Below are 13,743 nucleotides of genomic sequence, written 5' to 3'. Positions count from 1 at the left end.
AATCTCAAAGTGGGCTCCACAAACATTGTGGGAAAGAATACAGGTACTGAAACAAAAGGCAAGAAAATGAACCATCGGAAGAGAGAAGATATCCAAGCCTTCCTAGTCAATACTTCCATCTTGGAGAAGTGGTACTGAGAGAGAATAACCTTTCTTCAAGCTATGTGTTTCTTATTGGATGGTAACTCAGAAGTATAAATTACTTGGGTTCCCAATGGTGGATAAAATATGCAGTGATAGCAGCCTAGGAGAGTGAGTGACAGTGACGTTATCTGTGGGCTTGTAATATTAAAAACTGTATTTGGGACGTGCCACCTGCCAGATTTTTGGAGAAATTTTAGAATGATATGACCACCGAATCTGGTGGATCATTACAATCAATGTTCAAATGTATTGATTATATGGGAATCTTGATTTTTGTATAGTTCCATAATACATATGCATATGATACTGAATTGCTACAGAATGTTTTCATTTCTCGACGAGTGTATTTTTTGCACTTGGCAACGAGAGTGAATGATTTTATTGTCAATAAGTTACAAACAGGTCTTCTACTCCTACAAGAGAAAATTGTTTACAGAAGCACATCGGCGCAATCCAAGCTTCACACTCAAAAGGACTCTGCCTCTATACTAACATCAAATCATCCTCTCCATGGCAAAGCTCACTTGACAAGAACTTGAAGCTTCTCATCAATTAAGCCAAACCAACAAGTTTCTCACTAATCTCCCATACTTTACGAGCTTTGTCTGCATCACTAGCTTCTTCAGACAATTGGTTCTGAAATGAAGCAGAGTCCTTGTTCCAGCTCCAGTACACACCTGATTTTGTCAAGCTTGGATCGCTCACAACCTAAACCAAAGGAAGCAACGGGTTATGTTCTTGCATGATATGAGAATATAGAAGCAAGTGTTTTATATGTGGTTTTCGCCTTTTTTTACCTGAGCAAGCCTTTTTCCGGCTTCATCTTCAGAGACAAAGCCCTTGGTGATGTATTTCTGGAATGGAGGGAATAGAAGCCTAAACAAAGGAATGTGTTCCCTGAACAAGCCTGTTGTGGCAATGCATCCTGGATAAAGGGAAGCAAATGTGATGCCAGCTTCTTCATGGAAACGCCTGTGGAACTCTTGCATAGTGAGCATGTTGCAGACTTTGCTGTCCTTGTAGGCTTTGGCACCATCAAATTCCTCGCCATCGATCATGGATGAGCTGTTTATCCCATTCAAGCCTCCTGCAAGTCCCCTCATGTCTCCAAGATTGGCCTTGGGAGGTACATTCCCAGCCAAGGTATTCGTATTCCCTGAAAATTACACAGAAACAGAACTTCATTTAGTCCAGGTCAAGAGATGTGTACATTACATAAGATGTATATGCTGATAAGGAAATGTATCGTACCAGTAATCGAGCCAACAATTATTAGTCTTTTTGATGGGTAGTCAGATTTTTTCAGATCATCAAGCAGCAACCGAGAAAGGAGGAAGTGACCAAGATGGTTAGTTCCAACACTGAGTTCGAATCCTTCAGCAGTAAATGTAGGCTGCTTGGCTGTTGGCAAGTATACAGCTGCATTGCAAACCAGAACATCAAGTGGCCTTCCTGATCGCCTGAAGTTATCAACAAATTGACGGACACTGTCGAGGGAAGCAAGGTCCAAGTGCATAATGGTGTAGTTTTCCTTGGCAATGCCAGCAGATTTGGCTGCTCTTTCTGCCTTGAGAAAATCCCTGCAGGCCATAATTATGTGCCATTTTCCAGTTTCAGCTAAGGCCTTAGCTGTGGCTAGACCCAATCCAGAAGAGGCACCAGTGATCACAACACTGCCCTTTCTCAAGGTTTTCTTGCCTTCTGCTGTATCCCTGTTTACTGCTGGACTTGCTGTCGCCATTGCCTCTGCTCTCACAGCCCAAACTCTTTGGTTGGATTCCCTCTGCCATTAGTAAATAAATAAATAACTCCCTTTGATTGATTTAAGCTGTACAGGCATTACCCAATTAATAATCAATTGTTACAGAATTACTTGTTAAGCAAGAATGGCATTTGTTATCTAGTTATTACCTTGGACCTTAAAGCAGCAGAGCTACAGTCAGCATTGAGTTGGTCTGAGAGTGAAACGCCAAACAAACTTGAGTCCTTGAACGATGCATTAGCTTTGCCCTGCATATACATTAAAAACCCACAAAATCAGTACCGCATACCCATGTAATTATTGCACTAAGCTAATCAGGTATAGACACCCACCAAATATTAATAGAAAAAATTAAGTAGCAAACCTCTTTGGGGACAAGAAAAGCAAAGGAAACCAAAGAAGCAGCCTGGAGAGCCATTATTACTGGCAAAGAACCCTGAATTGGGCTCTAAGATTCTTTCTGATAAGTGAAGAGTGTCTAAATTGAAGAAGAGACTTGCAGTGAACAAGATAGAGAGTGTTTGAAACAGATATTATGTATTATATAGTGGGGCGGTGTCTGTTTACGACAAAGAAAAGGGGAGTAGTATCTTGGATAAGATGATTTGCAGTACAAGTGTCTGCCACATCACTTTCAAGCAGCCAATGAGAGAGTGAGTTTGGATTTCTGGGGGATAGATAAAAGTATGGAAAAATCAGTGGGTTGCATAGTAAGAGATTGGGGTCCGACTCCCAAAAAGATGCACTATTGGTCGACACTTGTGACAGTAGGGATGGGTTAGAGTTGAGGAAGGACAGGAGATAGGGATAGGATTTTGGATTAAGGGTGCACCAATTGAATAGTAATCTCCTTTTGTCCAACATTTTTTCTTGTGCTTTGCTTTGTCCTTTATTATTGAATAGTAATATCCTTTTGTTTTCTAATAAAATTCGAAATTCAATTTCACTTAAATAATATTTTAACCATATCTTTTAGCATTTAAAATTCTTAGAATGTATTACGCGAAAAGCAAAAAAATAATGAGATTCATCTTGAAACTTTAAGGTCCAGTGCCTATGTCTTTTCATCCATCAAAATATATATATATAATTGAATTTTAAAATATATTATAAAGATAGACAAATCGAAAATTTACATAATTATGTTAAAAGATATTTTTAAATTTATATATTTATGTTAAATGTTTTAAATTATATTTTTATATAATTATGTTACTAATTAATATTTATGATAAATAAAATTTATTTTTTTATTATTACAATTTATATTTAACTTTTTTAATTTTTTATCATTATTATTCGTATGTGCTTTTTTAATTTTTTATTATCGTTATTAGTGTGTTATTTTTTAAATTTTTATAATTTTTTAATATAATATATTAATTTTAATAAAATAAAAATTTTAATATATATATTTTATTCTTAATTTTAGTACTAAATAAATTATAATAAATATTATTAATTAATTGATGCTATATGTTTTTCCTGTTTTATGTCGCTAATAATAAATATATGAAATAGTGAGAATACAATTAACTCTATATAATGATGTCATATTGTATAAATTTATAATTTTTTATTTTATTTTTATATAAAATAATAATTAATATATATGCTAAATATAATTTATTATTTTTATTATTATTATTATTAATATATGACTTTTTAATTACCTATATAATAAATATAATTTATTATGTTGATAGTTACTAATTTTTTGATTTTTTACTACTTATTAATATAATATATTATTAATATTATAATAAAAATTTTATTGTATGTTTATTCTTTATTTTAATAATAAATATAATGTTAAAAATATATTTATAAAAATTAGATAGCTATTATATATAAAAGGATGATTAAATAATAAAAATAAATCATTGACAATATATAAGTCTATAATAAAATATTGTATAAAATTTTTTTATTATTTCACAAAAGTATTCATTTATTGATTTGATAATTTTTAAAATTATATCTAATATAACTAAATTAATAAATATTATATATTTTTATTTCTCTAATATAAATAATTAAATATATATAATCGATTAAAATTATTATAAAAATATTAATTATGATAAAATATAAAATAATTAAAGAATTAATAAAATTAATTATATAAAATATTATTAAATTAAAATTTTATTCAATTCAAATAATAAATAAATAAATATAAATAATTAAAATATAATAAAAAATAAAATAATATTTTAAATCAAGCATTATAAACTTTGAATATTAAATTATTATAATTTATTATATTAATTATTGTGATAATTGTAATCTCTTTATTTTTTATAAATTTATTAATATATAATTTTATACTTATTAATATTTAATATTTTTAAATTTATTAGAAATCATACAATATTTTTTTAATATTATTTTAAATTTTAAAAAATAAAATAAAATTTAATAATTTATTTTTCATTCAATTTCAAATTTAAAATCTAAATATAAAAAAATTATATTATCTTATAAAATAGTTTTATAGTATTTTATAAAATAACTTTATACTATTTTTATAGAATAATAATATAAAATATTTTAATTCCTGCATCTCAAACGAATAGTTAAACTATGAAGCTTAAACGAATATAACTTAAATAATTCAGTAACAACAACTCCTAATACCAATAAAGTGAAATTAAATAAAATCCAGTCTTATGGTTGTTGTTCCCTTTTGTATAGTGGTTCGCAATTAATTATTTTGACACATTCACTAAAAATAACTAAAATATAAAAATATTTTTTATAAAAATAATTTATTTGCAGTCCCGATATAAAAAAAAAATACTATCATTAAAATTCATGTATAAAATGTCTAATAATATTAACGAGCTCATTAAAGTACAGAAAATAGTTTTTTAATTAAAAAATATTTTTTCTTTTCAATAATTTTGATGAACACTTGTTAGAAAATGGAAAATATTTTTCATCATCAAGGAAATCCAGCGTATTATTTTATGATGTTATCCTTATAATTAACTTTTATCGATTTATACTATTACTTGATTATTAAATTAAGAAAAAACAGTTTAAACAAGCTTAGTTTTCCCAATTATTTAAACTAATTAATTTAAAACTATAAAATAGTAAACTCAAATAACAAAATGAACAATGAACAACGAATGTGAAAGAATTTCATTTTAATTCAATAAGCTTTTGCCATGCTCATAACTCTACAATTCCCGACATGAGAAATACATCGGTTTCTAAACCCAAGGTGTAAATTTTTTTCTCTCCTTTTTTTTTTTAACAAATCTATAATTTTTCTCAATGCTCGATCGGAATGGATATCCATCTGCACTCGACATCCGACGAGCAGAAGCACAAGAAAAGAACCGAAACTCGCTAATATTACACATCTCACCAAATATCCCTATACAAATTAAACCAACGGGGGGGAATTTTTTACTGTACTGGCTTGCCAACTCAATTTACTCCACCTTCTTCTATACCTTTTTCCGCCCCTTAAATTCGAACTGGCAATCCAAAATTTTGGAAAGTTCTAATTTCCCCTCGAATGCCAGCAGTTACAATCACCATACCATAGGCTGACATGTTTTGGTTCATCCCATCTGAAAAATCCACACTCGTACGGGGGCTCCAGCTTCTCGTAGCTACTTTGAGTTTTTCCTCCGGCCATGTTGCTGAAATTCTATCAAAGAAGTAACCATTGGTCGCACTACAAATAATTCCATTCAGTGGACTATTTGTGCACCCTGATAGTGATTGAGAACCTTCATTACAACTTGATTCATCAACAGGTGTAGGAGGATGATTGGCAACAGAGACCTCATCAAGATGGTTATCCACCCCATTCTGCTCTCCAGAATAAGCATCCTGCAGTCCCCATGTGTCACTTAGGCCTGGCCATGGGATGGCCACAGACACATCTTGACATTGGAAATGCTCGTATGACCGTGTTACAGTAATACCTTTGCTTCTGCAGGGTTGAGAATCAGACTCGTGCTTCCACACATAAACATATGAATCCTCACTAGCAGAGACTACATATTTCCCATTTGCTGTGAGGGAGGCCGAGATTTGGCTGTTGGTGTTACGAAACCCTGTCAAATAATCGCCAACACAACCTGTGAGGATGATACAATAACAATTTTTTCTTTTGGCATTCAAGTTAACAACTCAAAACCTTTCAAAAAAAGACATCTGCTATTAAAATAGAATCACTTGAACACTTAAAGGAGTTCATAGCACTTCTGTTGCTTCTTCCTTTTTCAAGTCTGTAAGGGACGGGGTAGGAAGATTTCCTAGGTACTGATGAAAAAAGCGGGGACTTCTTTTATCCAAGTATGTTTTATTTTGACAGAAAGCTATTTCGCTTTCTGAAGCCCCTTATTTGCTTAAGAAGGCCTCTTGAGAAAGAATTTTAGCAATTGATGGTCGGACACTAAATGAAAAATGTTAACAAATTCTCTAAAATTTCTTATTAATTGCCAACAATAATCATCATAATATAAAACCTCAGACCTATTTATGCAGTTTTTGCAACTCTAATAACATTAGATGTATAACCCAAACAATAAAATACTAACTAGAAATCCTAAACAAACTTAAACTAAAATAATAATATAACAATAAATCTAATAATAATTAGGACTCTGCTATAAATGGTGAAGGCATATAAATATAGGTGTTTTACCCATCATCATGCAAGGCTCAACACAATATTAATTAGGACCATTCTAACCAGCATAAATAAATAAGCAACACAATATAAGAGGGAAAAAGGACAACATAAAATAATATCTCAATATTAAAATAGTATATGAAAAAAAAATAACACTGAAATATAAATGCCTTTGGATAAGCTGGCTGAAAGCAAGTACAGCCACTTATATTGGAGTCGCCTCTCCATTTCAAAGCAGCAACCTTGAAAGTGCAACCATAATAAAAAAGATTTTGTGCTCAAGCATAAGCTTTGGCTCCTAAGGTTCATAAATATAGATGCCCACTCAAAATAATGCACTTCCAGACGTATGCTCGATAATGTCTTAAAATCACATTTTATAAGGGGTCTGGAAGTTTGCTATTTCACTGGGATAAAGGTCAATTCAGATAATAGAGCCCAAAGTTAATTTAGTACATTGCATTGGATGCCATTGACGGTAGCCATACTCTAGGTATGGTGTGGCTCTAGGCAGCTAGAAATAACAAGAAACAATATGCCTGCATTCCTACCTTTGAACTTGTGAACCAAATCAACACCATCAATAACTCGTACTCGAGAATCTGCTGATGTGATGAGCACCTCTGATGAACTTCCTCGTGCAAACTGTTTGTAGAAATGATCAGAGATTAGAAAGGATCATATAGCTCAGATATAGTACAAGTTATGCCTAACACAAAAATGATGATGATGATGAGAAAAGCCAGAAAAACAATCACAGTTTTCTATTTGAAAGTGTACATGCATGCTTATGAACTGAATGCAAAAGTGGGGCTACCTGGAACCCAGTGATCTTTTTTAGATGAGCTTTTTTCTTCTTATTTTGCAGATTAATTTGACATTTCTGTTGCAACTTATTCTCTGAAACAATCAGAACAAAAAAAAAGATGAAATTAAGAAATAAGAAAATAATGAGTGGGGAATACAATTTAACAATGAAGAGAGAGGGCGGAGATGGGGGGGGTATCAAATTTTACCAGATGTACTGTACAAACGGCAGCTTCCCTTGTATGAGCCAACAAGGGCACCCTTCAACAGCCAAAACAATTCTTTAGCTACAAATAAAGCCTTTTTACATGCCATAGAAAGAACATAAACATATTATAAATTGCAACCAACCTGGCCATCTGGAGTATAGCAAGCAGCAGTGACCATCTCATGCAGATCATTCCAATCAACAACTTGACGATCAGGGATGCTCCATATGCGAACTTTTGCATCTAGGGACCCACTAATGAAGTATCTATCATCAACAGGATTAAACTGGATGCAAGTTACTGTGCCATGAAAAGTCAAATAAATAGAACAATTAGTGATTCCTAATATGAACTGAGAATATAAAAAGTTATCAATAAAGGGGCCACCTTTAGAGAAAGGGGCAAATTATAACAGAAACATTTTATTTAATGGCCAACAAATAAGCTAAACAAAGAAGAATAGGGCATGGAAGCATCAGAAGCCTTTGGCAAAGACACTAACCATAATCACTGTGCGCGAATATTTTCAAACAAGTCTTGGTAGACAAGTGCCACAGGCGCACTGTTTTGTCCATTGAAGAAGAAAGCAGGTGCTGCAAAAACGATGAAATAAAAAATGTTAGGATTCTGTAAGAATACACTATTCTGTTAGTTTGTGATTATTGAATAGATACATGCACAAATCTTCAGTTCCAAGCTCACCAGCAACCGAAACTGAAAATAAATGAATAAAAAATAATCTACTTCAACCCTCCAAAAGCAGCAAAACCATCTAATCTCCCCCCTCCCTACCCAACCCGCCCCGCTTTCTTTTTTATGTCACATTCACATACAACAAGATATTCCACATTTTCAGTGATTTCAAACTTCTAAGTGTCCCCTACAGTAACTCAAAACTGCCAAATACATACAAGCAAGAAAGAGTATTTTTAATCTCTGTATATACACATGCTGCGCCAGTCAACAATAACCAATTTGCCACAAACAATATTATTTCTATCATAATTTTGATGCATGATCCACTTAATCTCTGTAAATACACATGCTATGCCAGTCAACAATAATCGATTTGCCACTAACAAGGTTCAAAAACAAGAAAAATTGAAAATTATTCCACAGGCAGTCCATGTGTCAAGCAAAGCAAGATAATACCCTTTCATGGAAAGTTGGAAACTCAATCTAAATCCCGTCATACTGCCAGCATCTGGACTTAACCTGAAACCTAAGGCACTTAGACAACTTCCAGAGTTGAAGCAACGCCATTTCCTCTTATGCCTACATCTCAACTTATCATTGTAGACCCCAAATCCTAGAAGCTAGGACAGTAGGACCAATCCTGTACTGCCCCTGTAAAGTTTGTAAATGCAGAATGAATAAATTCTCATGACCACAAGCCTAATGCAAGTTCCCAAGCTATTTATTTAAGATTAACAATATGAGTAATCCCTGAAGCGTTAAGGCTTTTATTTGCATAGGATCCTTAATAGGATGCAAAGACAATACAACTTCATCTCATGATGTAGGTGTTGTGACTTAATAGCCGTGAGACTTGTGGCCATCTCTTCTTGCATCCACTAGGCATCTTTCAAATGGGCTATTACACATGTTAATTCATTTCACACGTTCAGGGGCAAGATAGGAGGGGAAGGCCCTACAAGAAGCACTATCTCTGTGGTTGCATGGGCCACGGTGTATTTGGACAATGAGAACTAAAACTACATTTACTAGTTTCCATCTGTGCAGTTATTGTGAACTAGGGTAGTATTTGTGGCTTCTTTATTTGTTCCTTGAGCTTCTTCTTTCTCAGTTAAGTTTCTTAAATTATATTTTTTAAAAAAGAAATGGCGAATTCAGGAATCCTTGTTCTGTGTCCTTTTTTTTTCTAACCTTAAATTCTACCATGTTATAGAGTATGCATTGATGACTTGTGGCAACTTCCAGTTTCTCATTCTTACAAAGAGCAACAATTTTGATAAACAACTGCTACTAGATCATTTGTGGTCCAATATGCAAGACAATGACATACAGGTATTAGAAAAAGGGAAATGGCATAATTATACCAATGTCAGCAGCATGACAAGCCTATCCAGTCTATTTATGATGTCTTACAATATGTTACAAAGTTTCATCTAATGTGAAAACTCATCCATCATATTCTGGAATATCTGTCCTAAAATACCATAAAAAGAGAAAGAAACTGGAAATATAAGTACTTTACTTCAGCTGCAACACATGAATAAAGGAAATTTACGAATCAATGCAATAAAAATACAAATCAGACAACTTTGACAAAATGTGCATAGAAACCACATAATAATTTAACCACAATGTATTTCACATTAAGGGGACATGAAAGTTAATAAATAAATTGCAGTGATTAAAGGAGGATAAGTAAAATCAACACATCCACCATAAATATATGCCCTGGAGGAAAAGGGAAAGTAATCAACCTGAGACTTGGACCATGAAAGGTCAAGCACATCATCTACATGTCCTTTGAATGAACAAATGGGTTTATCTGTAAGTGCAAAAACAGTTTCCGGCACAACAATGTGGTCCAGGCTCAAAGATTTTCTACTGATAGACGTCCTGCCTCTCCTCTTCTTCTCATGATGACCATCTGCTGTTGGTGAGAACAAAGACGGTTCAGGTGATCCATTTGCTGTCAACAAAAAGTTAAAATTCCCATCCTCTTGTTTATCATTCAACAGGTCCCCTTTTCTCTTGGACTCGATAACCTTCCAAATATGAATCACACAATCCTCACCAGCACTTGCTAGATACCTCCCATCTAAACTAAACTTAATACTCCATATAGACCCATTATGTGCCAGTATCTCCTGACTCTTGTAAAGTGCACTCAATTCTTTGAATGACTTCCCATATTGCCTTACCCTCACTCTCTCAGGCCCATGAAATGATACATCCTGGCTGTCATCTGTAGCAGAACTTGACCTCCTTCCCCCCCTGTCAGAACCTGTATCCCTATCATCGCTACTGCTTCTCTCTTTGCGTCCCTTTACACTACTTGCCACGCTCCTGATACTCCTTAGCCAGCTACCCTTCTTTTTCAACTTTGAAACACCGCCTCCAACACCTCCATTGGGCGTGGAATCAAGATTTTCCCTGCTACTATCTTCTTCATTTTGTCTCCTCATCAATTCTTGCACGATTGGCGAATGCCCGACGCACATTTCAAACTCTTCCATTGTCAACTGCCTCCCAGTCCCCACTTCTTTTAATTTGTTCCATGTCCCATCTTCCCTTATCTCATTAACAACAAACTCTTTCCCATTGTCAAGATTCTTAATGGTACACACTTGGTTTTCTGCTGCTGTTGCTGTAGTATCAATGCCGCCAACCCCATTACTATCCAATTCCTCCACCAGCTCTCCCATACTGGTGTTTGAATAACTTCCATTCAAATTACCGCTCGAATTCGTGGAATCAGATCGATATGAATCCATTTTCCTACCATATTTACCTGAAGGCGGCTTATTAAGGGAAAGAGCAGTAGATTTGGGAGATGAAACGTTGGTTTTTTTTTTGCTACCAGAAACAACAACATTATTGTTGTCCTTGTTGTTTTTGTCACAATTGGAGTTACAGTTATTTACATCCATTAAATCATGTGAAAGAATCCGAGGAGAATAAACAGATAGCAAAGAAGAAGGAGAAGAACACGAATTAAAATCATCATTACACTTGTCATCACCACCGTCCCGATCCGTTCTTGGACCGGCACCGTCTGATTTCGAGCGGACGATGCCGCCAGAAGTACTGGGACCGGGTTTTTCCTGACTCAAATGATCCGATGACACAGAGCGGTTAAAGTGGAAATCTCCTTCGGGTTTGGCCCGGGAGAGAGAAGGGTCGGAAGTGAGGCCCATCTGATGGAGCAAGCGTTGGCGACGCTCGGACACCGAAGCGGGCTCGGAGATCCAAACGGCGTACTTGGATACACCCAATGGCAATTTAGAAACCGAAAATGGGGGGTCATTATTATTGCCGGGGGAATTAGAAATGGAATTGGAGCGGGTGGGATTGGGGTCGGGATCAGAGTCGGAGTTGGAAGCAGAACAAGAACAAGAAGAAGAAGCAATGCGATCAAGGGACTCGTAGAAATGCTCTTCTTCTTCTTCTTCTTCCTCCTCCTCCTCCTCCTCCTCTTCTTCTTCTTCTTCTTCTTGGGATGCGTCCTTATGGCAGTTGCGGCTGTTCCTGCTCATCTCTGGGCGGTCATTGTGAAACCTCTAGCTAGAGGGACATTTGGCATCCATTAGATTAGAAGAAGCGGAAATAAAGATGAGGAAAGAAGAGAAAGAGGTGGGAAATAATTAAAATTGGTAGAAAGGATAGTAGTTATTTTGGTAAATGGGACTATGGAGTATGTCGCTGGTTATGGAGAGTGCGGTTTAAGGTGCGATCTGTAGGGGATTGGGGAGATCGGAGAGAAGACAGATCCGATGAGAGAGAGAGGGAGGAGGGAACGAAGCCCTATGTTTTGGGGGGAGAGAGAGAGAGAGAGAGAGTCCGGTGATGTTTTTGTGTGGAGAAGTGAGAGAGAGAGAGAGTTTTTTCTGTTTGGACTTTTTGTTTCTAATTTTCTATTAACATGGGACGGGCTCGTGGGATACATCGAGGGGAAGAAAATAAGAAAGGTTATTATTTGGTTTTGCCTCTTAATTCTAAAAATTTATGTTTTTAAAAATGATTCAATCTATTAATTTAATTAAACGTATTATTTTTAATTTTTCAGAAAAATATTCTACTTTTTACTTTATGAAATTTTGATGTCAAATATAACATATAAAAAATAACTGGATATATAAATTAATTTATAGCTTTTATCAAAAGAATTTATGGCGGTGGTTTGTTTAAAATGATTCATTTAATAATAAAATATTTTCAAACAAACTGCATTATTTCATTTATCGTCAAACTGTGAAAATGGAAGATGCTTGGACAACATGAGGATAATTTGTTACAACGACCACACTATATGCATATGCCTAAATGTCTCTGTTTTTTTTTTATACTTGTAACATGCAATATATCTCCATTTCCTTTCACATATATAGACAAACACAGTCAAAGGTCTAGTTTAGGCTCTCCAAATGTGAGACTTATAGTTTATTTCCTCCTCTCTTAGGCAATGTGAAATATACAGTAATTTTTATACTTATTCAAAGGAATGGTGATGGAGAGAAATGGCATTTTATGGGTGTTGGCATATATTTGGTCATAAACATGTTAGATGATTAGCGTAAGACATACACTAATTACATTTGGGTGTCCAATATATTTGTGTTAAACGTTTACTGCATGTTTCATTTATTGGATAATGCTTTTATGTTCCATCCTTAATTACTGAAATAATTACTGAAATAAGATAAGATTATCCATGGGATTATTACATGAGAGAGCGATTAACAATGGGCTTAACTTAGGTAAAAGGTGAATGCTCGAGTGGGCTTGTGGTTGAAGGAAGGAAGGAAGAAACTGAAAGCCCAGATAAAAGTAAAGCAAATTAAAACAAGAATACAATAGTACAGCTAAACAATGGCGAGTTTCCCTGTTCACCTACCAAACTGTACTCCTTTAGACACACATGGTGTCCAGCCCATTACTGTTAACTGAATATGACACCCCACACCATCTGCTTTACTTCTTCATCTGCCATTTGGGACCATCTCTATTAATTGTCTTCAACCACGATTCCTTTCTTTTTCATCCATATCTCAAGAAAGATACAGAATGGAGAGCCTACCTCTGTGCTCTTATACCAACTTTGCTTTCTTTCTTTATAGCTGAGAGGCTGTAGGTTTCCCATTTTCTTTTTCTTTTTTTTTTTTAAATTTCCATTAAGGATAACGATTAAAATTGTTAAGACGAGATGATTAACGTGTAATATTATAATTAATGGGTTAATTGTGATGCATGGATTGGTAAATAGGGAAGGCTGCCAAAATGTTACGTAGAGGATATAGGAGTCTAAAAGGGTATGTGCAGAGCTTAGGTATGAAAGGCTAAAAGGCTATATATGGATTGTCAACAAACACAGAATGGAAAAAAGAGAGAGACTATAGAAAAAGTCAAAGTAATGCATTGTTTTGTTCTCTGTGTTTTGCTCATTACATTACATGCCCTAAATCACGTGC

The 13,743-nt window shown here is 34.5% G+C and overlaps 2 protein-coding genes across 3 annotated transcripts; both read right to left on the bottom strand.

Annotated features, from left to right (window-relative positions):
• Positions 1-445: 445 nt before the first annotated feature.
• LOC110601006 (protochlorophyllide reductase, chloroplastic) lies at positions 446-2,432 on the bottom strand. Of its 2 annotated transcripts, XM_021737975.2 has the most exons (5): positions 2,271-2,432; positions 2,056-2,154; positions 1,396-1,927; positions 942-1,300; positions 446-852 (listed from the first exon to the last, which is right to left on the bottom strand). In XM_021737975.2, exons 1-5 carry the CDS (start codon positions 2,322-2,324, stop codon positions 697-699), a joined length of 1,200 nt encoding a protein of 399 aa, XP_021593667.1. In that variant the 5' UTR covers positions 2,325-2,432; the 3' UTR covers positions 446-696. The 2 variants fall into 2 exon arrangements, with proteins under 2 accessions (XP_021593667.1, XP_043807362.1); XM_043951427.1 differs by lacking the exon at positions 2,271-2,432 and having other exon boundaries at positions 1,396-1,972; positions 2,056-2,153.
• A 2,614-nt stretch (positions 2,433-5,046) lies between these two features.
• On the bottom strand, positions 5,047-12,191 carry LOC110601677 (WD repeat-containing protein 44). Its single transcript, XM_021738903.2, has 7 exons — positions 10,033-12,191; positions 8,085-8,175; positions 7,725-7,882; positions 7,583-7,634; positions 7,384-7,466; positions 7,118-7,211; positions 5,047-5,985 (listed from the first exon to the last, which is right to left on the bottom strand). Exons 1-7 carry the CDS (start codon positions 11,809-11,811, stop codon positions 5,387-5,389), a joined length of 2,856 nt encoding a protein of 951 aa, XP_021594595.1. The 5' UTR covers positions 11,812-12,191; the 3' UTR covers positions 5,047-5,386.
• Between the last annotated feature and the right edge of the window lie 1,552 nt (positions 12,192-13,743).

This window comes from Manihot esculenta, chromosome 15, assembly GCF_001659605.2.
Source record: "Manihot esculenta cultivar AM560-2 chromosome 15, M.esculenta_v8, whole genome shotgun sequence".
NCBI lineage: Eukaryota > Viridiplantae > Streptophyta > Magnoliopsida > Malpighiales > Euphorbiaceae > Manihot > Manihot esculenta.
Note: the sequence above shows the minus strand (reverse complement) of the source record. Positions and strands in the feature narration are given on the sequence as shown.